General features: G+C 47.3%; 1 protein-coding gene across 3 annotated transcripts; it reads left to right on the top strand.

Moving 5' to 3' along the window:
- The first annotated feature begins 10,534 nt into the window (after positions 1-10,534).
- Positions 10,535-24,994, top strand: LOC147019550 (uncharacterized). 3 transcript variants are annotated; one of them, XM_085894124.1, is made up of 12 exons: positions 10,535-10,903; positions 14,442-14,599; positions 16,983-17,019; positions 17,310-17,498; positions 17,908-18,063; positions 18,267-18,446; positions 18,579-18,818; positions 19,837-19,941; positions 20,083-20,280; positions 20,632-20,955; positions 24,419-24,517; positions 24,618-24,994. In XM_085894124.1, exons 1-12 carry the CDS (start codon positions 10,841-10,843, stop codon positions 24,699-24,701), a joined length of 1,833 nt encoding a protein of 610 aa, XP_085750250.1. In that variant the 5' UTR covers positions 10,535-10,840; the 3' UTR covers positions 24,702-24,994. The 3 variants fall into 3 exon arrangements, with proteins under 3 accessions (XP_085750250.1, XP_085750249.1, XP_085750251.1); XM_085894123.1 differs by having other exon boundaries at positions 10,541-10,903; positions 17,875-18,063; XM_085894125.1 differs by lacking the exons at positions 10,535-10,903; positions 16,983-17,019 and having other exon boundaries at positions 14,434-14,599; positions 17,875-18,063.
- Positions 24,995-25,000: the final 6 nt, after the last annotated feature.

Genomic DNA, 25,000 nt, shown 5'->3' with positions numbered 1-25,000 from the left:
GTCGCTTAAAGTGGCCCGTGTCCGAAGTCGACCTGCGGCGAGGTGCGATCGCCCGGTCTACCCTCCGTGTGGGTACTTAGGTAGGTCGAATTTGGCGAGCAACCCTATCCCACGCGGGGGGCCGATTGGCACGATCGTGGTGAGGCCGAAAGGCCCACCCGTAACTAGTTCCCGGCGTTAGTCCGAGAGGGTCACGACGGGATTGTCCTTCCGGTGGGCGACGTGCCGCGATTCGAGTTACGTGGCCGCTCGCACGCCGGCGGGCGCGAATCCGCAACAATATTGTTGTGGTTGACGAAATTCGCAAACCACCATTCAGGTCCCGTAGGTGAGATATCTCTGTAAGTATATGTGTAGTTAGGCCCAAACCTGTTGTTTAGAGGGAATAAATGTCATTCATTCGGGCTGCGACCCTTTTTGATAGCCGTTTTTCTTTTACTATCTTTATTTTGGACCAACCGCCATTACTACCACCACAACCACCACCAACCACGTCTCAACAGCCATCACACAACAACCACCAACCGCAACGCCGCTTCACAACAACAACAACAACGCCAACAGCCACGACCTTTACCGTCACATCTCGCTCTCGCAACCATCGCATCACCGCCATTCCCGCGCCGCTCGTGGGCACCGATCCTTGACTCGTACAGGGCGCGCACTGAGCAGCGGGTGCAAAAACACCAGCCTTTCTGAGAAATCTGATCAAGAATGATTCACGCCCACTTTTCCTCTGTCCAATGGGGAGCGTGGCTCCGCCCCCGAGCGATTCCTGATCCAAAAATCTGCATATGATTTCTCCTGTCGCACTATAAAGTGCCGAGCGCGGAGCAAATCGAGGCAGTTGGACGGAGTTGAGAAGAGTGGAGAGTGGAGGAGTTGGAGAGTAGTGGCGGCGGCGAAGGCAGTTGGACGGAGTTGAGAAGAGCAGTTGAGTTGGGAAGAGTCAGTCAAGAGTGGTGAAGTTGAGAAGAGTTGGAGAGTTGTGGCGGCGGCGAATTCAGTCAGGCAGTTGGAGGCAGTTGGGAAGAGTTGAAGAGTTGAGTGTTTCGGGAGTCGAGGGGAGTTGGGAAGAGTTGAAGAGTTGAGAAGAGGAAAGAGTTGGAGAGTTGTGGCGGCGGCGAAAGCAGTCGAGAGAGTGTCTGTCGGGGTCCGGAGAGGCTGGAGAAGCCAAGAATCTTTGTGGAGGTCGGCGCTCGTGTCAGAGTCGGGGAGCTGCGGAAAGGGGAGGCCGGTAACGCGACCAAGGTCGCAGTGGAGTCGCTCGTCGCGGGAACCAAGCCATCCAGATATCCTGTTTCCCCCGAGCATCAACAACCCCTCCCTGTTTCCCCCCATGCTGAGATAGTGTGAGAAGGGGGCCCCGTTCCCACCCCATTCCAGGCAGTGCCAGCGAGGCCCGCGGAGTCGAGGCGCCACCGCCATTTTGCGGCTCATCACCAGACGGGTAGGCTCGACGCGCTCTCGGCCCCAGGCCCGTCTGCCCCCTCATCGTTGAGGGTGGCCCCTTCCTTTTTCTTTTGCTTTGAGTATATGTGTTGTCGGCGCCGTCTGTGAAGTAAAACTGTATAAGTGTTGCCGTGTGCTCGGTAGTCGGTAGTAGATCTTCATTGTGTCTCTTTTGTTGCATTTGCTTTTTGTGCAGAATTGTGGTGTTACTTTTACATTTGCTTTTGGTGCATAATTGTATATGTGTGCTTTCCGTTTGCCGCGGAATAAATGTGCTTTATGTTGAACTGTTTTTCCCGTTCCGCTTCATCTTTTCTTTTATTGAATCTCCATCTTACTTCACGTAAAGGGTTGGTCGTGGTCTAAATACGCCCAATAATTAATCGAACCGTCGAGGTTGACGATAACACCGCTCGGTTATCCCGATAGTACGGAACGGGTCGCTTAAAGTGGCCCGTGTCCGAAGTCGACCTGCGGCGAGGTGCGATCGCCCGGTCTACCCTCCGTGTGGGTACTTAGGTAGGTCGAATTTGGCGAGCAACCCTATCCCACGCGGGGGGCCGATTGGCACGATCGTGGTGAGGCCGAAAGGCCCACCCGTAACTAGTTCCCGGCGTTAGTCCGAGAGGGTCACGACGGGATTGTCCGTCCGGTGGGCGACGTGCCGCGATTCGAGTTACGTGGCCGCTCGCACGCCGGCGGGCGCGAATCCGCAACACTGGTGTCAGGAGTGGGATACAAATCCATCCCCCTCCTCGCGGCACTGGTGTCGGAGAGCGGGAAAACAGGCTCTCCTGTCTCCAGCTAAATTCACGGGAATCAGTCCAGGGGTGAGACGAGCGACCCCCGATTCCCTCCAAATTACGAGCGATTTAAATTAACCCTTTACGAGAAATAAGATGGTGTCTCAAGGTGAGCGGGAGCCGGGGGTATTATGTATGTGTCGTCATGTAGGATCCATGGCCCAGGTCGGTTCTTTTTATAATTATAACCCCACCACTCACTGTGGTCAGTGGGAGCGGCTTGAGCACGAACTTTGCTGGCAAACGGAGTCGCACAATGGCAGCGCGATCGCACCTCAGCGCAGCACGGAGCGGGCTGATATTAATGGCACAGCACGAGGCGTAAGCTCCCAGTCACCGGTTCAAGCCACGTGGTCACGGCATGTGCCATGGCAGGCGTGGCAGGATGACTATGCGAGCATTGGCAGGCTTCAGGCACAATTGGGGGATGTCTTGGAAAAGGTGAAGCGTTATGAAGAATATATCGAGGAGGTGCAACGTGGAGTGGACGAGTCACAAGGGCACGCAGACGTGCTTCAGAAAAATTACGTGTACGGGGGGACACAGCGATTGGACGATTTACTGGAACGAATTCGGTGGCAAAAACATGACTTGGCCAATAGAGTCGACAAATTATGTGGGAAAAAGAATTTGGTAGTGTTTTATACCCGTCAGTTGGAATATGCAAAGAGCAAACTGAACAAAAGAATAGAGGAACAGCAGATTGGTATCTCCCAGGAAAGGAAACAATGGGAGGAAGAATGGAAAACCGAGCTTGAAAAGAAACAAAAGGAGCACGACTTGGAAGTAAAACAATTAATGGAAAAATTATTGGAGGAAGCAAGGCGGTTCAAAGAACTAGAGGGGAGAGTGAGGGAAATACAGTTGGAAGAGAAAAAATGTGAACACGATGGGGAGTTGGAACAATTGAAGGAAGAGATAAGAACAGGCAATCAGGAAAGAGAAAGCCGAGAATGGAAGATAAAAAGAGGAGAGAGACAGCTCGAGGAAAGGGCGGAGGAATTGCTGGAAAAGTCAGAACAGTTCGAAGAACTGCAGGGAGAATTGAGGGAGGAAGGAGAAAGGAAAACAAAGCTCGAAAAGGAAAAACGCGAACAAGATGGAGAATTGGAAGTACTGAAGCGAGAGGTAAGGGCAAGCCAGTTTAAAAGAGAAATCCTGGAAGGGGAGATAAGAATGGGAAAGGAATGGCAGAAAACACTAAATGAATACAGTAAAAAAAGGGACGAATTGAGGAGGGAAGCGGTGGAAAGAAGAGATGAAATGAGTGAAGAAGCACGCAAATTGAGAAAGGAATTGGAAACAAAAACTTCTGTGATACTGAAACACGAAAACAAAGAAAGAGGATTACAAGACGAACTGAGGATGTTAAAAGAGGAAAGGAAGACAACAGAGAATGAAACGTTAAGGAACCACACTGAGCAGATTGAACAATTAGAAGCCAAAGCAAAGTCGGAGTGTGCGGAGATGAGAAAGGAATTAGAAAAGAAAGCTTCTGAGTTACAGAAACACCAAAACAAAGAAAGGGAATTACAAAACGAGTTGAGGATGGTGAGAGAAGAAAGAACGACAACAGAGAATGAAACATTAAGGAACCACACTGGACAGATCGAACAGCTGGAAGCGAAGGCCAGATTAAAGAATGAGGAACAAGAAAGAGTACTGAAAGAACAAGGAATGAGACAGGAGAAGGAAATCAGCCAACTGAAGGAAACCACGATTTTGCAGAATGAGATAAGATGCAAAAAAGAGTAATGATGGAAGAACGAATCAGACAGGAGAAGGAAGTCAGCCAACTGAAAGAAATAACGAGATTGCAGAATGAGGAACAAGGAAGACGGTGGAATGGGAAATACAAAGAACAAGGAATGAGACAGGAGAAAGAAATCCGTCAATTGAAGGAAACTATGAGATTGCAGAACGAGGAACAAGAGAGACAGTGGAATAAAAAACTGAAAGAGTATGAATTTGAAACTGAACGACAAAAGGAAAAAAATAGGTTGGAATACGAGGAGAAGTTGAAGGAGCAAGGAATGAAGCAGGAAGGAGAAATCAGGAGATTGAAGGACACAAGGAGATTGGAGAGGGAAGAACGAGAGGAACAATGGAATAGAAAACAAAAAGAACATGAATCTGAGGTTGACCAATTGAAAGAAAAGCTGAGGCTGGAGTACGAGGAGATAGACAAAGAACAGCGAATGAAACACAAAATGGAGATGAACCAAATGAAGAAAACCATGAAACTGGATAAGGAAAGACAGGAGAGGAAACGCGGAAGAGTAATGAGACAGCAGCGAATGAAACACAAAAAGGAGATTAACCAAATGAAGCAAACCATGAAACTGGATAAGGAAACACAGGAGAGGAAACGAGGAAGAGTAGTGAGAGAACAGCGAATGAAACACAGGAAGGAAATGAGCCAATTGAAAGAAACAATGAGATTGGAAAACAAAGAGCAGGAGGAACAGTGGGAGAGAAAACAACTATATGAGTGTGGAATTGAACAACTAAAACGGAGAGCGAGATTGGAGTCAACGGAGATTGAGGAGCTCCGGAGGGAGAACGAACAGCTCATGGGGCTCAGAGAGAAAGAACGACTCAGATGGGAAGGAAAAAGGAACCAGGAAGAGACAGAAATAAGGAACAAGGAGAGAAAATGTATAGACACGGGAGACAAGAGACGAGGTGAAAGTAATTGGGAGGGAGAGAAAAGAACAATTAAGACGGAAAGCAAGGAGGAGGTACGCGGAAATCGTGAAAGAGCAAGGAGTGAAACAGAGGGAAGGACGGGAGCGACTTAAGGAGAAAGCAAGGTTGACCTACATAAAGATAAGGGAAAGACGCCAGAAAGAAGCAGAGACTAATAGACACGAGGGGACAACAGAAACGAAAAAATGTACAGAGACACTGGAGATGGGAACGATAGAGGGAAGACTACACGATGAAGACGGGGTTAGCGACGCACACACACACACGGAGGTAGTGGAGGACCATGAGGGGGAGCTGGCGGACTGGGTGGAGACCCAGTGTGAGCAGCTGGATGGCCTCCTCCAGGAACGAGGGGAGGGAGTATGCCCCCTTGAGGCGAGTCACGACCAGATGGGTTCGGTCGTGCTTTGCGAGGTCGGGGGGAGGAGTGCTGCGAACGGGTGCACGGAGAGCTTGGGGGTATAGAGGCCCCGGAGATTCTTGTGGGGACACGAATCCCCAGTGTGGTTGTCCCGGTGTGTGTGGTGTAAGGTGTGAGTGCGTCCCCATGTGTGGAAGCGACCCCGTGTGTGAGTGGTGTGGTGGCGAGTGTGCCGGAGTGTGTGCTTCCCAGCACGCCGTGTGTGGATGAGACACCGCGGGCGAGTGCCCCCGCGTGTGTGAGTGAGGCACGATGTGTGAGTGAGACACCGCGGGCGAGTGCCCCCGCGTGTGTGAGCGGTGTAGTGGCAAGTGTGCCAAAGGGCGTGCTTCCCAGCATGCCGTGTGTGGATGAGGCACCGTGTGTGAGTGTCGCCGTGTGTGTGTGAGTGAAACGGCCAGTATGAGTGAGGCACCGTGGGCGAGTGCCCCCGCGTGTGTGAGTGGTATGGTTTGTGTGAGGGAAATGGCATGAGTGAGTGGAAGGCCGCGAGTGAGTGGAGCCAGGTGTGCGAGGGAGATGGCATGCGTGAGTGAACGGCCGAGTGCAAGGGAGACCGTGTGTGTGAGAGAGCGGTATGTAAGGGAGATGTCGGTGGGCATGTGTGAACATGCAGCCGCGTCTCCCGGTGTGAGTTTAATGGTGAGGTGTGTTAGCGTCGTAACACGCGGGAGTGTGTGTGTTGAATGGCGACGGAGACTGCGACAGAGGAAAGAAAGCCGGGTAGCGGCTGTAGCTGTTTCGGGGACCGTGCCGGGTTCGCCCAGCAGCGAGCGTGCGGTCCGTGCTGTGCAACGCACGAGGCCCCCACGTGCTCGCTTGCGAGAGTGAAGTCCCGGTCCGGAAACGCACGCGGTGGATTTGTTGTGTTTTTTTGGATCACTCGCGGCTTGTGTTTTTTTATGCGCACGGTGACGCCATGGCTGCACATGGGGTTGGAATCCGGCAGGAGGGGTATCCCTGCCGGATGGTACCGTCCAAGGAGGGACGAGGTACACGTGCAGCTGCATGACGTCACGGGCAGGTGCAAAGTGCGCGAGCTGTGAGTTACCGCGCTGGTGCTGCGCATGTGAAAAAAAAAAAGCAAGCCTCACTTTCGGGTGCACAGGATTCCCGGGCAAGGGGTGGAAGACCCCCTTCCCGGGGCACAGGATGAAACTAGTTAGGGGGAAGGGTTAGCTTAGCTCGACCGACTTCATGGGGCAGGGGTAAGTCCTCATGGAGTCCGTGGAATGGATTAGTTAGAGGGATTGTAGCGAGATTTAGGTTGGGAAAGTTATTTTAGAGATTGGGAGACAGTGACAGACTTGTGAATGTGTAGAGGGGACGTAGTTTAGCTACGTAGTGTTAAAAGGAACGTGCTGTAGTTTAAGGGACGACGTGGGAGCACGAGTTAGTTAGGGGAGGTAGTTGGAAGGATGGCAGAGTTCAGCGGTGTGTGTGTTGAAGAGTTGTGAGGTGAGTACATGATGAGTGAGTGAGGCCAGCGGGTCTGTGTGAATGGAGCGAATGGGGAATGCATGGTGCGATGAGTGATTGGGGGGAGGAGTGACTCCCGCCCAAGGGACCCCGGGGTCAGTGTAGAGTGAGTTAGCTGGGTTAGGCAAATTGAAAAATGGAGGTTGTTTTGTTGTTGGTGGGAGTGTAGGCTCGAAACCCGTTTGGAGGGGTGCAGGAGCCCTGTTGACGGGCTGGGAGCGTGGCTGCGAAAGGTGGGTATCGCTGAGTGGGTACCGCGGGCATCAGGCTAGTCGGCCGTGGTAGGCCAAGGGCGCATGGGGGGCCGGGATAGCGTAGTGGGCACGGGTGCGCCTGCTTGGTGCGGGGGCCCGGGGTGCCGTTAGCCGCGTGGGCAGTGTTGTGGGCACGGGTGACCCTCGGAAAGGGGCCTGGGAAGCCAGCCTGCCACGTGTGCGTTTCAGGGGAGGTGCCATGGGGGGCACTCCCCGGTGTTTAGGGAGCTGGTAGGCTCGGAGGCAGTGTAGTGCCCGGGGGTGCCATAGCGGGAGATTCGGCAGAGGGTCGTGCCTGCCAAGGGGAGCCACGCGTCCCAGCCAGGAGACCGTGTGAGGACACGGAGAGAAAATTGGGGGGCAAGGCCCGAAATTGTGAGGACACCAACACAGGCGACGGGAATCTGGGTTGTTAGAACCAATAGCTTAAGCGCGAGGCGCTTGTTGAAAGCCCCGGGGTAGTTTAACAGTTAAATGGATCGGGTAGATTAGGAAGTGTACCCCTCCGCACCATCCATCCCCTTGCTCTCGTTGTGGGCCGCTGGACCCACTTTGTGTTATAGATCGCTGAAGTCTGGGGAGGCCATTCTGAGGCTTCGTTGGGCCTCGACACAGGACGCTAGCTCTCCCTTGTTCCCCTCCGCGAAGGGAACGTAGGGGTTGGGAGTAGGCTAGGTGACAGGATAGGTTAGCCGAACAAGGACAGTACAGGGGGTTAGGGGACGATTTATTATTTAGGGTTAGGTCGTGGAGGAAAGAGGGGAGAGGGGGTCGTGGAGGGGAGAGAGGAGAGGGGGGTCGTGGAGGAGAGAGGGGAGAGGAGGTCGTGGAGGAGAGAGAGGAGAGGGGGGTCGTTGAGGAGAGAGGATATGTATATATATATATATATATATATATATATATATATATATATATATATATATATGCTGGTGCAATGAGGAAGTACAGGAAAGTATAACGAAGAAGGGGTTGGGTAAAAAGAAGTGGGATAGTCAGAGAGATGAAGACAGTCGGAAGGAGTATAACGAGTCCCGTCGAAAAGCAAAAGAGAGGTGGCAAAGGCCAAGGAAAAGGCATATGACGAGCTGTATGAGAAGCTGGATACAAAAGAAGGGGAAAAGGATTTATACCGATTGGCAAGACAGAGGGACCGAGCTGGGAAGGATGTGCTGCAGGTTCGGGTGATAAAGGACGCAAATGGGAATGTGCTGACGAGCGAGGAGAGTGTGTTGAGAAGGTGGATGGAGTACTTTGAGGAGCTGATGAATGAAGAAAATGAGAGAGAGAGAAGGTTGGAAGAGGTGGAGATAGAGAATCTGGAAGTGGGGTGGATCAGTAAGGATGAAGTGAGGACTGCTATGAAGAAGATGAAAAGTGGAAAGGCGGTTGGCCCAGATGGTATACCAGTGGAGGCATGGAAGTGCTTAGGAGAGATGGCAGTGGGGTTGTTAACCAGATTGTTTAATAAAGTCTTGGAAAGTGAGAGGATGCCGGAGGAGTGGAGATTAAGTGTACTGATTCCGATTTTCAAGAATAAGGGTGATGTGCAGAGCTGTGGAAATTACAGAGGGATAAAGTTGTTAAGCCACACCATGAAGTTGTGGGAAAGAGTAGTGGAAGCTCGGTTGAGAGGAGAGGTGACGATCTGTGAGCAGCAATATGGGTTTATGCCAGGAAAGAGCACCACTGATGCGATGTTTGCTTTGAGAATGTTGATGGAGAAGTATAGGGAAGGCCAGAAAGAGTTACATTGTGTGTTTGTGGATTTAGAGAAAGCTTATGATAGGGTGCCAAGAGAGGAGTTGTGGCATTGTATGAGGAAGTCGGGAGTGGTGGAGAAGTATGTGAGGATCGTGCAGGATATGTATGAGGACAGTGTGACAGCGGTGAGGTGTGCGGTAGGAATGACGGACCGGTTTAAGGTTAAAGTGGGATTGCACCAAGGATCGACTCTGAGCCCTTTCCTGTTTACAATGGTGATGGACAGGTTGACGGACGAGATCAGACTGGAGTCTCCATGGACCATGATGTTCGCGGATGACATCATGATCTGTAGGGAGAGTAGGGAGCAGGCTGAATCGAGCCTTGAGAGGTGGAGGTACGCACTGGAGAGAAGGGGAATGTTAGTCAGTAGGAGTAAGACGGAGTACATGTGCGTAAATGAGAGGGAGGGTGGTGGTATGGTGCAGTTGCAAGGAGTTGAGGTGGGGAAGGTGGATTGGTTTAAATACTTGGGATCAACTGTCCAAAGTAACGGAGAGTGTGGGAGAGAAGTGAAAAGAGAGTGCAGGCAGGATGGAGTGGGTGGAGAAGAGTTGCAGGAGTGATTTGTGACAGAAGGGTAGCTGCAAGAGTGAAGGGGAAAGTATACAAGACGGTAGTGAGACCAGCTATGTTGTATGGTTTGGAGGCGGTGGCACTAACAAAAAGACAGGAAGCGGAGCTGGAGGTGGCAGAGTTAAAGATGCTGCGATTCTCGTTGGGAGTGACGAGGATGGATAGGATAAGAAATGAGTATATTAGAGGGACAGCGCAGGTAGGACGGTTTGGAGACAAAGTGAGAGAGGCGAGATTGAGATGGTTTGGACATGTGCACAGGAGGGAAACGGAGTATATCGGGAGAAGGATGTTGAAGATGGAGCCGCCAGGCAGGAGGAGAAGAGGAAGGCCAAAGAAGAGGTTCATGGATGCGGTGAGGGCGGACATGCGGGTGGTCGGAGTGTCAATGGAAGATGTGGAGGAGAGAGCAAAATGGAGACAGTTGGTCCGCTGTGGCGACCCCTAGCGGGAGCAAGCCGAAAGAGGAAGAAGAAGAAGATATCTGGAGGGGGGGAGGGTGGCGTAGTGGAGGGGAGAGGGAGGCGTCATAAATCACGTCATGCCCTATGACGTCATAAAAAAATCACTGTCATTCACCATGAGTACTTGCTATGTGCCAAATTTCAATTTTTTCCTTGGTGTAGTTTCAGAGATATAGAGGTTCAAAGTTTTCCCATTTTTCCAATATGGCCACGTGACCTATGACATCATAATTAACATTGAAACATTCTGCATGAGTTGTCGCACCAATGCTGAAAATTTTCTCTCAATCCGAGAAGCGGTTGTGGACAAACACACAGACAAACAGGTGTGAAAACATCTCCTCCATCAACCTTCGCTGGCAGAGATCATGATAAAACGTGATGGTGGGGATCTTGTAAAGACTATCTATTTATTACGTACGCACATGCACACACAAAATGAAGGTTCAATCTCGACCCATGAAGTCATAAGTGAACAAGTACGTGCACCATTACTCACTCTGTAAACTCCTTTATAACAAGGTTTATCATCAACATAAACAAAGAAATCCACGTGTGTTGTGCAATATCAGATAACGTGATGCAGTGCCCCAACTTATCAAACTGAACGTTTTCAAACACCCTGCACACCACTCATTGGTGGAAAATATTTGGAAGACAAAACATTCGTTTTGTTCGTCAACCTTGGGTCACGTGGTTTTCACTGACAGAGATTATTCTGAGCAACAAAAATAAATAAATAATACCCGTACAGATTGATACAATCAATATACATGAGGAAAAATAGGGGGCGTGGCTAAAGTCCAGGAGTCTCTGTGACGTCATGGTGATTGTTAGCGTCACAATGAGAATTCTAAAGACCAATAAAAACAGCCGTACATCGTGAAACCTTCATTCCGTGGGTACCGAGAACGAGAAAAGATGTGGTTCCTTACCGGACTGTTCATTTTCGTCGGTCTCATAACATTCCGACCACCGCAGCAGGTAAGAGGGGATTGTAAACAATACCAACGTACTCGGGGAAGGCAGACAACACCGTGGGAACTGATACCTTTGTAGTTTGTGAAATATCTTGATGGTTTGATGGAAGAGCGAACAGGTGATCATTTATTCCAGGTTAACTTTCTCTGTTTTTGATTCGAGGGGAAATTCGATCCGAGGAGATGTCCGTGTGAAGGTGCGAGAGAACACATCAGGTGTAATTCAAATATAAAACGTTATAAAAGGAAAATAACGTTCTTGTGAGGACGTCCATTGCTCGTAAACACCGGGGGGGTTCTGAGCACGTCATGGCCGCTCGTGCTGCCTTTTCTGGGGAAATTATTTTCGTGGGATTGGGGGGTTTGATACACAATTACTCCTTCTGGAACCCCCTGGGGGTGTGTTCCGTTAACAAGCGGCTTGCTATCCCCTTCCCAGATTAGACAGTCGGTATTAACCGATTTTCAAACCGTCTTTACAGAACATCAACGTCATCATGAATGTGATACATTTTCTCAAAATAAACTCGGCCATCTTCAGGTAGTACACCTGTTGAATCCACAGTGGGGTTGTCCGTATCATCGTCCCACTGTTCCAAGAGGTTCACAATCTCCGAGCTTTTAATCAATATTTGTGGTCCTGCTCGGGGATCCTTTTACATTTGATCACGAAGTGGTGATCCAGTCTCACTACCTGAACACATAAAGCCCCTGATCTTTGTGGCCGTTGAAGTTTTTAAGCCTGACATTCCCAGGTGAGTGAGAGCCGACACATTGACCATGAGATACCTTCACACGAGATGTCCAAACGAACATCACTTCATCGTTTTCGGTTTGTGTTCGTTTCCTCATCCGAAGATGATGAAGTTTGAGAAATCTCCGGCTTGACGGACACAAGTTTGCGAGTCCGTGGTTCTGTATCGTTCCTCTGTTTTACTAACTAGGGTAAGTCTGGGTTGATGAGTCTTAACCACGTGAGGAAGACAACATTTTTTTCAAGTGAAGCAGAAAGTTCTTCATCCTCGGTTCTATCCTCCCCACGGTGTGATTGGCCTCCATCCAGAAACAATAAACTGTCCTCAATGAAGACCATTAATCGTTGATCCAAGTCCTCTGGTCGTTCATCAGGTTCAAGATGAATGGATGAAAAGTCGATAAAATGAGCATCTTCCATGTTCAATGAGCAAGTCTATAAAAAAACCGATCTTCACGGAACTTCACCAAGGTGGAGAGATCGTCTCAACTGAGAAACCGATCGATTTTCATTTCAAAGGTCATCTTGAGGTCAAGTTTCTAATATCATCATTTTTTTTATCCAATTAATTCGAAGATTAAACAGCAATTACAGAGTTCATCACTGAATTGTAAAACCAACTGTTTTTTTATATCAAAAGGTTAAAGGTCAATTGAAGGTTAAACTTCTGAATCACCAATTTCAATCGAAAAATTATCAATTTTCATCCGATTGACCTGAGCTTTGGTTAAGATTGTCAATTTTCATAGCAATGAAATGGACAATTTGAGGTATCCATGGCAACCTTTGGAGAGGGGTATCCATGGCAACCTTTTTTCTTGTTTGTTTCTTTGTCCACTCAGAACTTTTGTGTTTTTCTCCGCAACCGCTTGTTGGATCAAGGCAAAAAATTTCACCATTGGAGCCTCTACTCAAGGAGAATGTTTTATTGATAATTATGACGCTGTATGTCACGTGGTGGGGGCAGCCATTTGGAAAAACGGGGAAAAAAAACTTGGACCTCTGTGTCTGAAACTGCATCAAGTTAAAAATTGAAACTTGGCACCGGCAAGTACTTCTCATGGGGAACAAGTGTGAATTTTTAAAATGACGTCATCGGAGTCTTCGTTATGATATCACGATTGCGTATGTAGAACGCCACCTCTCATCAATTGGAAAAGTTTTGAGGGCCATCTTGGGATAAAATGGTCCACAGAGAAAAAAAAAAATGACGACGTCATCGGTCACATGATTCGGCAGCCTTTTTGTTTGTTTGTTTGTTTTTTTTAACTTCAAAAATCTTCTTCTCTGAAGTGGCGAATCAGATCGAGGCGAAACTTTACAAGTATGACCGTCTATCCATGAGGAACAAAAGTATCACACGTATGACATCATAGGTCATGTGTTTTGGCAGCCATATTGGATTTACCCGAAAACCTATTAAAAAAAAAAATCTTCTCCAGAACGGCTGGACAGATCGAGGGGAAACTTCACAAACAAATGTTCCTCAATCCATGGGTGTACAAGTTCGTGAAGGAATAATCGATAGGTCACGTGGTTTCACTGCCATATTGGATCGAAGAAAAATATCAAATAATGTTTTCTCTCGGAACCGCTTGATCAATCGAAGTGAAACTTCATCATGATGATCTTGTCGTGATGGGGAATACATGTTTAAAATTTCAACTTCATTTGGAGTCTGGTTTGGCAGCCAGAATTATTTAATATTTTTGATGTGGGTTTTATTTATTTATTTATTTATTTATTTATTTTAAATAAGGCTCATTTGGCTGTGCTTGGATGGGTTTGAGGGTAGAGGGGAAGCAGCTGAAACCCGATTGCTATCCTGGTTTGTCCTGATGACTCCATCTTTTCTTTTTGCTTGGTCGGGTTCTGTCTGATTACTCCAATGCAGGACTGCACCAATTTGGTGTTCCATTTGATCTGAATTGAATTCATTTCAATCCCATTCTAAATTCAATTGAATAATAATAATAAAAAAACGACATGGGTCAGGGTCAGGTGTCCGATCAAAGTGGGGTCGCATCAAAGCGGGACGTCTTGGTACCCAGTCATTACCGCCAGCATCAGACCCGGTTATCATTGCCAGCAGTTATAAAGTGGCAGTTCTAATTATGTCTCTTATTAATTACGTAACACACCAGTTCACAAACACAACACAAACGCCACAAAAAACAAGTCCTGATGAGGGTCTGCAATCTCTGATTGTTCTTCTTCTGGTTTTCCCATTGTGAAACAATGAGGAGTGTCGTGAAGTTCGGATTTACGGAAAGTGTGGAATTTAAGATTTGTTTTCAATTGTTGAACGAGTTCACCGTCTATGACGTCATGGGACACCATTGTCTCGGTGTCCGGTGAGTGTTCGCCGTGAAGGACAAAATAAGTTCCACTCCCAATAACTCAGTGACTTCTATTTTATCCAGATTATATAAGGCGTGAATAGTCCGTCAATTGTCGTGACTCATGGATACTGATGTTCCCACACCAATGTAGTGGGAAAGCCGCTCGTCTGTCGGCTAAAACGATGGGTTCGAGAACAGCGGCCACCACGCTAGTTTAGGTCATATTTCCCATATTTGAAATCCCACATTTCATCTTCCCTGTCTGACCTTTATTCGTTGCGATCCCTCATTGCACGTTTTATGAACCATTGTGTTTGTACTTTTTAAGAAAATGTATTTTTATCACAAAGTTTTGGATTTCGTAAAATAATTGTAAAAATATTGTTTAGTTTTATTTAAAATGGAATAAACATTTCTCCTGTCCCTGCCCTCATCTATTTCCATAGATGTTCCAGAATGTTGCGGTGGAGGAAGGAACGTTTTCCAGAGTTCGCAATGTCTTGATTATTATGACTGCCTTGTTATTCTTCTCATGGGTAATCACAGTGAAACCATCGCGGTGGTTCAGGAAGAAGAGGCAGAGAAAGACACCCTGCATTCACTGGTAAAGAACACGAGTGACTTTTCCTCAACATTTGTAATGCCTTCATTCAAGGGGACAAGATAGTTCAGAAATTTTAAACAAGTTTACATTAAATTATAACGAACAATCAAGTCTGATAAACTAATGTCTGGTCCAATGACAACAGAGAGTATCAGAACATGGAGCACACTCTCCTTGTAACGTGGCAATCAGTCACCAATCAAACCTGTCATGGAAACATGAAATAATGTTACAGTCGACTGGAACCAGACCAGTTTCCTGTCCGAATCCTGACAAACCATGATTAAAGTGGTCACACTGGTCCACCGATTCAGATGTTCCAATGAGAGTCAAGGGCTTATGTGCTGGTTCACCACACTTCGGTGGATCATCTCAGCCGGTCGAGCGACGTGCTGGTACTTCACTCACGTCCGGCACGGAATTGGTGGCTCGAGCAGTTTTGCCGTGCCGGACGCGGGATACATTTCGAATGGGATGATAGGAACGGACAATTAAGAGCCATGCTGTGGCGTTTCATCAGGGCAACTCGAATCACTCCATGGAGACCAAGTTGGTTCGCAAAGTGTGTTAAACAACAGGGGATGCATATCAAAATATCCAATGGCTATCCAATTAATACAAACTATGATACGCTACCTGCCAGGGTTTTGTGCGAATGGGAGGTCCTTAATTAGTTCACCTGAAAGCCTCAAAGACACCATGACAACACAGAGAACACCATAGATGTGCTCAGTTGAGCTCAGTAAGTCCCAAAGGGAAAGGTGGGGCACGGTGGGGAACTCGTCCAGTCTCGCGCCGAGGTCAGATCGCATGCAGGCAGGCACGATGGTGGAGAGCTGCAGCGCAACCTCACGGGATTACAGGAAGGATTGCAGGTTTCTGTCGGAGAAGCGCCGATGAGGCAGGTTTTGTCCAATGTGCTGACCGTGCAGGAAGAGAAAGCTATGAAGCTCCCACAGTGTGGACGAAGTTGCATCTCCTCCCGGCCCCCTTTTTCACCCATCTTTATCCCTTTGGTGCACACCCCAAGTTATGCCGTCACCCGGCTGCTCCCCCACGGCACATGTTGGTCGTTTGGCCATCAATCACTGGAAGCCCATCCCCTGAGCCTCTTGACTCATCCTCAAATGTTTGAGGAAAATGTTTGGGGCTCACCCTCACACCAAAGCCTATGCCTTTGTGAGGCCGAATTCCCAATTACAGCACATTTCAGACAGAATACAAAGGAAAGAACATTAATAAGGGATTTAAGGGAAAAGCGGTTTTAGAGATAAATATTAGGGAGGGGTGGTGACAGCTTTCTCCAAAAAAATAGACACATAGTCCGATATCACAATAAAATTAGCTCCATCCATCCACCAGGACTATTTGGACACAATCCTGGACAGGTCACCATTCCAACACAAGATATTCAAATGGCTCAACCATCCCAGCAAGCGAGTACTCATTTCGCCAAGCTCAAAAGGATGACTGGCTGAGTCAATCCCACCTCATATTAATTCAAATGGTTAAGACTGGTTTAAACTCAGGACCCTCAGATCCCAAGCCCACCACCCAAACCATTAAACCAACACCAGGAATAAATTGGCTCACTCTTATGCAAATGCATGCACTTTGTAAATAACTATTATTCAACTTTGGAATCTTCACCCCAATGAGCCATTCCCACAAAACTATCATTCTGTCTTTCATCAGAATCATCCCTTGGGTCATTCTCCTGAATAAATCCTGTCTTCTTTTTCTTTTTCTTCTTCTTCTTCTCCTCTTCTGGCCACGATTATTGCCACATTATTGTGGGGCTGGCCAGGGGAGCTCTACTCTTTGTGAGGGACACCGTGGGATCTTTGCTTTCCACCAACTCATGCCCAGTTTATCGTCCATCTAAGGGAAGGCACACACATTTAAAGCTCGACGGCTCAGAGGCAAGTGTGCTTCCCTCGAAGCCATCTAACCAGCCACCTGAATCGATCCTATCCGTTTTGAGAATTTTTTTGGCTAATTTTGCAATAATTATAGTCTGCGTTCATTATTTTGGAAGAAGAAAAGGGATGAAGAAGAGGAGGAACAATTGTTTTGGTGAAACCTTTACTTCCTCACTGATGCATGCCCCCGTCCCAGTAAGCTACTTCTCGTTTTTTTCCGATCTTGGAATGATGACAAGCTGAGTCAACCCTCCCTGATGTTAATTTAACGGTTGACAGGAGTTCCAAACTCAACATCCTCAGATGTTAAGCAGCTACCTTGCCCGTTAGCCAACACAAGGGTTACTGGAAAGCTCAATGTTTCATATCCAACAACAATGTAACACTCATGGAACATGCTTTTTATCTTTTATAAAACCACTTGTTTCTCCAACTGACAAGCATCGTCTTTGTTTCTGCAGTTTTCAATGTGGACGGAAGTACGAACACAAGAAAAAGGTAAATAAAGAGAGGCCGTTGGTCGAGGAGTTTCAACAGAACGAAGTGGTAGAGATGCAAGTGGTAAAGGAAGAGGAGAATGAGAGAACGGAATGAAAAATGCATTGGTCGTGAAACAAGAGTTGCAGAAGGAAGAGGAAAACGAAGAACAATTGGAGCTTGAATCCACTATATACACTAATTATCATCATCTTTGCTTCTCTGTGTGAATTGTATTATCTTTGGTGATGTTTCTTCATTTTGCTATTTCTATCTCTTCATGAACACCATGTTTCTACCGTACCGTACAGGTCGAGGTGCTTTCACAACAGTTAAATGTGAAGGATGACCAATTCCATCAGCTCACCATGGAAAACCAGGTACTTTCAGAGGGTCTCCAAAACGTTTCGACCAAGTTGTCAGAAGTCCAACTTCATCTTCAGAAACAGCTACAACGACAAGGGGAAGAGCAAGAGAAGGCCGATGAGAGCTTCCAACAAGTGAGGAACCATTATCAACCATGTGGGACCACAGATACCAAGTGGATGAACATCATGTTCACCTGTAAACGTTCTGATGAGTTTTACACCTTGCAGGGATCATGATGCTGATGAGATATTTAAAAATAGAGGACTGTTGATTGTAATTTGTGAAACTCCATGTGAACTTTGCACCAGAGCTGAACGAAGTTTAGACTTGAGAGGGACATCTCCTTAGGGTCTTGCTATTTGTTGATGAAGGATTCGAAGGAGTGATCAGCTGTGAGCTATGTGATCTTGAATTATCTTTCAAACCTGTCACTATTTATTTCTGGGTATGTAGAAGAGAAAACAGTAACTTTAACGTTGATGACACTGCCATGTTTCTACCGCACAGGTCGAGGCACTTTCTCAATGTTTGTGTTTGAAGGATGATCAACTCGGTGAGATCACGGTGAGAAACAACGCACTTTCACAAGATCTCAAAAACATCAGGAGCAAATTCTCAGACGTGCAACTTCAGCTTGAGATGCAGCGGAAACAGCACGAAGAAGAGCGGCAGAAGAACGTTGAGAGCTGCCAGCAAGTAAGGAGCCGTAATCAAACATGTGGGACTATCGATGCGAAGGGATGAACATCATGTTCACCTGCACATGTTCTGATGAGTTTTAACACCTTGCAGGGGTCATTCTGCTAATGGGACATTTACAAATGGAAGATTGTTGATTGGAATGTAGAACAGAAATCAGGAACTTTCCTGTGAATGACTGTCATGTTTCTGCCGAACAGGTCGAGCTGCTATCTCAGCAGTTGCTGACAAAGGACAATCAATACAACGAGATGTCATTCGTATTGAATGTCCTTACGGAACATAACACATACCTGGACAACAAGTTTTCTCAATTCGAACAGCACCTGCAGGAACAGCAACAGAAGCAGGAGCAACAGAATGATGAGCACCGTCGCCAAGTAAGCAACTGTTGTCTAACAAAGTGGAACTTGCTCTGTACTGTCTAACCTTTGAATACAAAATAACAGAAACCAAAGAGATGAAGATAATGTTTCCCTTGATTTGTGCTTATGTGTTTTAATCACCTGCAGGTCGTGCTTCTGGAGACGGATTTGAAATCGAAAGACAAATGCCTGGAAACAATGATGTTCAAGCACAGTGAATCCATAAAAGCCATGTACGAACTGTACAGACGGATTCAACAACTGGAGCAGAGTCAACAGCATCCCCAGCACCAGCCACGTCCACAGCTTTCATGTGAACAAGGGAAGCAACAACAGCGACAGACGCATCAAAATAATCCACAGCAGTATCAACGACAGGAAAATAAGGTAGAGCAGCACAATCACAAGAACCCAACACAAACACCACCGTTAACAAGTATACTAAAAACAACCAAGTCAGTCTGAGTCATCAAAAGCTTGAAAACGACTCTGACCTGAACCTTCGAATCATTTTCCAATCTGGTTTTCCTTCAGAACATCATATTTACAAGTCCTTCGGTAAGGATTGATTCCCTCGAACATGGCGCATTTTATTCTGACTTGCAATGTCGATTTACACCAGGAGGCATGATACATCAACATTTACATCGAGGGAATTGGTGTCCACCCCCACACTGAACCCCGGGGGCTATGAAACCTTTTTACCCCAAGAACTTTCCTGTGCACACCCCGAGGACAACCAAAAGTTTTTAACTCATTCTGTGCTCTGTTCATGAGAACATTGACGTCAAAGTAACAGATAAACAAAGAAGAACACGAACAAACAAGAACACGAACAAACAAGAGCATGAACAAACAAACGGATAAACAAACAAGAACACAAACAAACAAGAACATGAACAAATGGACAAACAAACAAGAACACGAACAAACAAGAGCATGAACAAACAAACGGATAAACAAACAATAACACAAACAAACAAGAGCACAAACAAAGAAAAAACATGAACAAACACGAACAAACGGATAAACAAACAAGAACACGAACAAACGGATAAACAAACAAGAACACAAACAAACAAGAACACAAACAAAGAAAAACATGAACAAACAAGAACACAAACAAAGAAAAAACGAACAAACACGAACAAACAAGAACACAAACAAATGGATAAACAAACAAGAACACGAACAAAAAGATAAACAAGAACTTGAACAAACGGAAAAACAGACAAGAACACAAACAAACAGATAAACAAACACGAACACGAACAAACAAGAACATGAACAAACACTTCTCAAATGATAAATTGTGCAATTCCAATTCTGTTGTTTCACAATAATTATCAATCTCATGTTTGTCTGTTGATGTTTTACTTGAAACATTATTCATTATGTTCAACAGGGTCCTCGAGTTATCAACCACGTGATAACTGGTTCTGTGGAACTGAAAACGACCACCAATGCCTGGAGACCCATCAAGAAAGAAGACGTATCAAGTCCTGATCAGGTGAGCTTGTTGTTATATTTGAAAGGGTGGTAATTCGTGTTGATTTAATGTTAAAATATACTTTCCTTTCTTCACTCACTCATTATTTTAACTCCTCACGAATGATGCCTCCTTATTTTCACTCCCATTTTCTTCCCCAAGGATATCATTCGAAAGTTCCGATCTTTGCTCAACAAAATTACACCTGAAAATTTTGATCGACTAATAAATCAGATTAAGGTCATCCATATCGCCAACGAAGACCATCTCAAGGACATTGTACAGCTTGTCCTGGACAAGGCGATAATGGAATCAAAATTTTCAGGGGTGTATGCCACCATGTGCCACCACCTTGCAGAGGTAAGTCAAGTCAACCACCACCACAACCCATGACGGGAAGAACACTACCAACAGATATCTTTTTCTGAAACATGAGAATATCTTCTCTCCACCCCCTCCCCCACCTCCCCTTTTCACACAATGATACATTCTGCCACAACAGTCTCATTTCCTTGTTGATATTTCCTCCCAAACTTGTTTCCACTCCCACCACTTCATTCCAGGCCTCGCTACACTCCGTCACTTCCATTTTCACTTTTAATTTTCTCAATTTATCTCCACCCACCACTCCTCTTCAAAAATTATTTTAAAAATATATTCCCCCTTTATTTTATAATATCTCGTTTTCCAATATTCTTTGATTTTTCACAGATTGAAGTGAAGGAAACAAGCCGGCCAGATAACATCCTCAACTTTCGCACACTCCTCATTCAAAGCTGTGAGAATGAGGTGAAAAAAGGATTTGACGTGAACTCCAGCTTGGACGGTGATACGTCGAAAGAGAAAGCTCGACGACGTGCTCTGGGAAACATCGTCTTCATCGGGGAACTTTTCAACGCTGAAGTTTTCCATGAATCGCTGATCTCCACGACAGTGAAGGGGTTGCTCGATGATGGGAGAGAGCTGTCCCTCGAGTGCTTCTGTCGGCTCGTTGGTGTTGTTGGCAAGATCCTCGACTCGACACAAGCCTCAATGGTAAGGAATCTTCATTTTTGAGGATTTATAAACACGTTTATAAACTCCGCCTCAAAGGGCGGAGGAGCTCCTTGTGAGCCAACGGCCATCCATATCTAGTGCCCAACTGTGTCTGCGGACGTCCTCCTGCAGTTGGGTTACTTCTTATTAGGAGGTTGGTGGCAGGATTTGCACTCCAGCCACCGTAAAACGCTTCATTCCGCAAAACGCAAAAACGCAAAAAAATCTGAAAACCCACTCCGTAGGAGTACCTCCTGTGCAGCTTCCCTTCGCAGGGCAGCTCACCGGATGATGGGATTGGGGCAAAGCCTTCGGGACCCCCAATCTTTGATAGGAGGGAAACCACGGGGTAACATCCCTGGGTCAGATTGCGGGAGAGTGTGTCGGAGTGGTGCTGAGGTGTCGTCCACCAGACGGCGGTCTCCTTGGGTTAACCTGAGGCGGTCCCTTCGGGTGGGTGCCTGGAATGTCCTATCCCTAAGAGAGGATGATCACCTGTCTCTGTTATCATCTGAGCTCAAGCGTTTGGACATCGGGATTGCAGCTCTCTCTGAGGTTCGGAGACCGGATTGCGGCGAGATAATGGTGGGTGGTTACACCTACTATTGGTCTGGTCGCTCTGATGGTTACCATACCCAAGGAGTTGCTGTAGCTGTGTCCAATAAGCTGACCCCAATGATAATTGAGGTAACACCGGTCAACGAGCGTATTATGAGATTAAGGATTCGTCACTCCTTAGGTGTCATTTCCCTGGTCTCTATTTATGCTCCGACTGAGGTGAGTGATCTTACCGTGAAGGATGCATTCTACGCCACACTCGAGTCTGTGGTTGATCAGTGCCCCAGACGAGATACACTTCTAGTCTTGGGGGATTTCAATGCATCGACTGGAACTGATAGGGATGGTTATGAGGTGTGTGTTGATCCCCATGGGTCAGGAACTATGAACCAGAATAGCACTAAGTTCCTTGACTTTGCAAGAAGTCATGGACTTAGGGTGGCTGGTTCATGGTTTCAGCGCCCGCAAGCTCATCGCTGGACTTGGTATTCCAACGCTGGCGGTGTGGCAAAGGAGATTGACCATGTCCTCATTGACGGTCGTTGGAGGATGATCCAGAACTGCAGGGTCTACCGGAGTGCTCAGTTCCTCAATACTGACCACAGGCTTGTTGTAGCAACTCTAAAGCTGCACCTTAAATCCTGGAGAATGGTACCATCCCAGCCTAGGCTGGATGTTGCCAAGCTCAGGGATGAGAGAGTAGCTGAGGAGTTTGCGAACAGGCTGAGTGGACACTTGGGGGTCTGGGTGCTTTGGGGGTCCTGAAGAGTTGTGGAGCACCTTCAAGACCACCGTCCTTGATGTTGCCGGTGGATGCCTTGGAGTTCACCGCAGGGCAAAGAAGAATTTTGTCTCTCAAGGGACACTGGATACCATTGACCAGAGTCGCAGGGCCAGGCTGAATGGCAGAGCTGAGCTGTTCAGGGAGCTGAGGCGTAAAACTGTACGTGCACTGAGGGTGGACAAGGAGGCCTATGTGCGAGGAATCTGTGAGGGGTAGAGCATCACCTGTGGACAGGTGATTCTCGTCCCGCTTACAGGGGAATTCGCGCATTACGTTCATCCAAGCCCATCCCTCGGAGCACTGCAGTTCGAGCAGAGAGTGGTAGGCTCTTGACAGAGGAGTCTGAAGTGAAGGCCCGCTGGGCCGGTTACTTTGAGCGGTTGTACCAGGCTGATCCCCCAGCTGTCGAGTTGGACGTCAAGGGTGTTACAATCCCTGTTGCTGACCCTCGAATCAACTGTGGTCCACCATCGCTTGTGGAAACACGGGCTGCGGTGAACCAGTTGAAACGGGGCAAAGCTCCAGGGATCTGTGGCATCCATGCTGAACTTCTCAAGGCTGGTGGAAATGCTGCACTCGCGTCGTTGCATGCAGTTTTGTGCTCTGCCTGGAACACAGGCATCATCCCAACTGACTGGAAGAGGGGCCTTGTTGTCCCTCTCTGGAAAGGGAAGGGTGATCGCCAAGACTGCAACAACTACCGAGGGGTGACGCTGCTCTCAGTGCCGGGCAAGGTCTTTGCTCGGATAATTCTTGATAGGGTTCGCCACCATCTGCTTGAGCACCAGCGTCCAGAGCAGTCAGGCTTTACACCAAAGAGGTCAACGATTGACCGTATCCTTGCTCTTCGTGTCCTCACTGAACGCAGACGAGAGTTTCGGCAGGGGCTGCTTGCAGCCTATGTTGATCTCTGTAAAGCGTTCGATTCAGTGAATCGGGATGTCCTCTGGAGGATTCTTGGTCTTCGTGGGGTGCCACCGAAACTGATCGATCTGATGTCTGAACTCTACTCTGGTACTGAGAGTGCTGTGAAGTGTGGTGGTACCGCCTCTGACTTATTTCCAGTTGTTACTGGAGTTCGTCAGGGATGTGTACTTGCCCCCACACTTTTCAGCACTTGTATGGACTGGATTTTTGGGAGGATGTCGGAGAGATCAAGTTGCGGTGCATCGTTTGGCAATGTCAAGATCTCGGACCTTGATTTTGCAGATGATGCAGTCATCTTTGCGGAGACTTTAGACATCCTCTTGGGGGCCCTCGAGGTGCTGAATGAGGAGTCGGAGCCGTTGGGATTACGGATTTCTTGGGTCAAAACAAAGATCCAGGCTTTCGGTGACATCTTGGATGCTGCTGTCCTGTCTGTGTCTGTTTGTGGTGAGGATGTTGAGGTCGTGGATAGATTCACTTACCTTGGCAGTGATATTCATGTCTCCGCAGGTTGTGAGCCGGAGGTCAATAGACGTCTGGGTCGGGCCTGGGGAGTCATGGATTCACTGGATCATGGGGTGTGGCGCTGCCGGTACCTGTGCGGGAGGACGAAAGTCCGAGTCTTCAGGTCCTTGGTACTTCCAGTCTTGCTCTATGGGTGCGAGACTTGGACTTTGACCAAGGATCTGAGACGGAGACTGAATTCCTTTGGTACCAGGTCTCTTCGGAGAATCCTTGGCTATCGCTGGTCGGATTTTGTGTCCAACGAGCGGTTGCTGAGAGAGACTCGGATGAGATTTGTTACCTGCATAGTCCGTGAGCGTCAGCTGCGGCTGTATGGACATGTGGCTCGTTTTCCTGACGCTGATCCTGCTCACCAGATTCTCTCAGCGAGGGAGTCTCATGAGTGGAGGAGGCCAGTGGGCCGACCACGTGCCTCATGGTTGCAGCAGGTTGACCATCATCTCAAGGAGATGGGGATGGGCCTGGCATCTGCCTGGGGGATGGCCAGACGGAGGCCCCCGGAGTACCGGCGGAAAGTGGACGCAGCGACGCGCTGTTCTGGCACATGCTCCCATACCTGACCTGACCTGACCTGATAAACACGTTTACTCTTCTTCTGGCGATTTTTAATCATCCTTCTTGGACATCTTCATTTTACTGAATGAACTCCATATTCTTGTGTCTTGACAGATGGATGGGCATTTCACTGTTTTGGCCAACTTATTGAAAGAGCGCAAAATGTCGTCACGTGTCCGCTTCATGCTACAAGATCTCATGGATCTTCGCATGGTAAGTCATTCCTATCTTCCGCAGGTGTGTTAATTCACAATTAATACCTGCCTCAAATCACCTGAATTTCTAACCGCATGTGTGCGCTTTCCTTCCTCAGCGTAACTGGATTCCACGTCAGAAGGTAGAGCGACCAACGAACCTTCAGCATATCCGTGAGGAAGCGGATGCAGAGCAACACTGACACCACATGTGACGTTTCCAGCTGCTGTTGTTACAATTCAGGATTCTCAAGATTATTTCATATTATTTTATTCTCCAAAATATTCCCATCTACAAACGATACAAGTGGACCAACAAATAATGATCATATTGTGGATTTTACAAATTTGTTCCCAACATCATCACTCATCATGTAAATTATTTATCATCTTATTTCCTCATGGAACTTTTTATCCAAAATTACACACTGGAAATGTCCAAATTTCACACTATCATTTGTGTCCATATAATATGTACTTGTATTTGTGTCAATAAAGCTTG

The sequence above is a fragment of the Eptatretus burgeri genome, chromosome 9 (assembly GCF_056783735.1).
Source record: "Eptatretus burgeri isolate ZD-2024b chromosome 9, Ebu_testis_v1, whole genome shotgun sequence".
In the NCBI taxonomy this organism is placed as follows: domain Eukaryota; kingdom Metazoa; phylum Chordata; class Myxini; order Myxiniformes; family Myxinidae; genus Eptatretus; species Eptatretus burgeri.
Note: the sequence above shows the minus strand (reverse complement) of the source record. Positions and strands in the feature narration are given on the sequence as shown.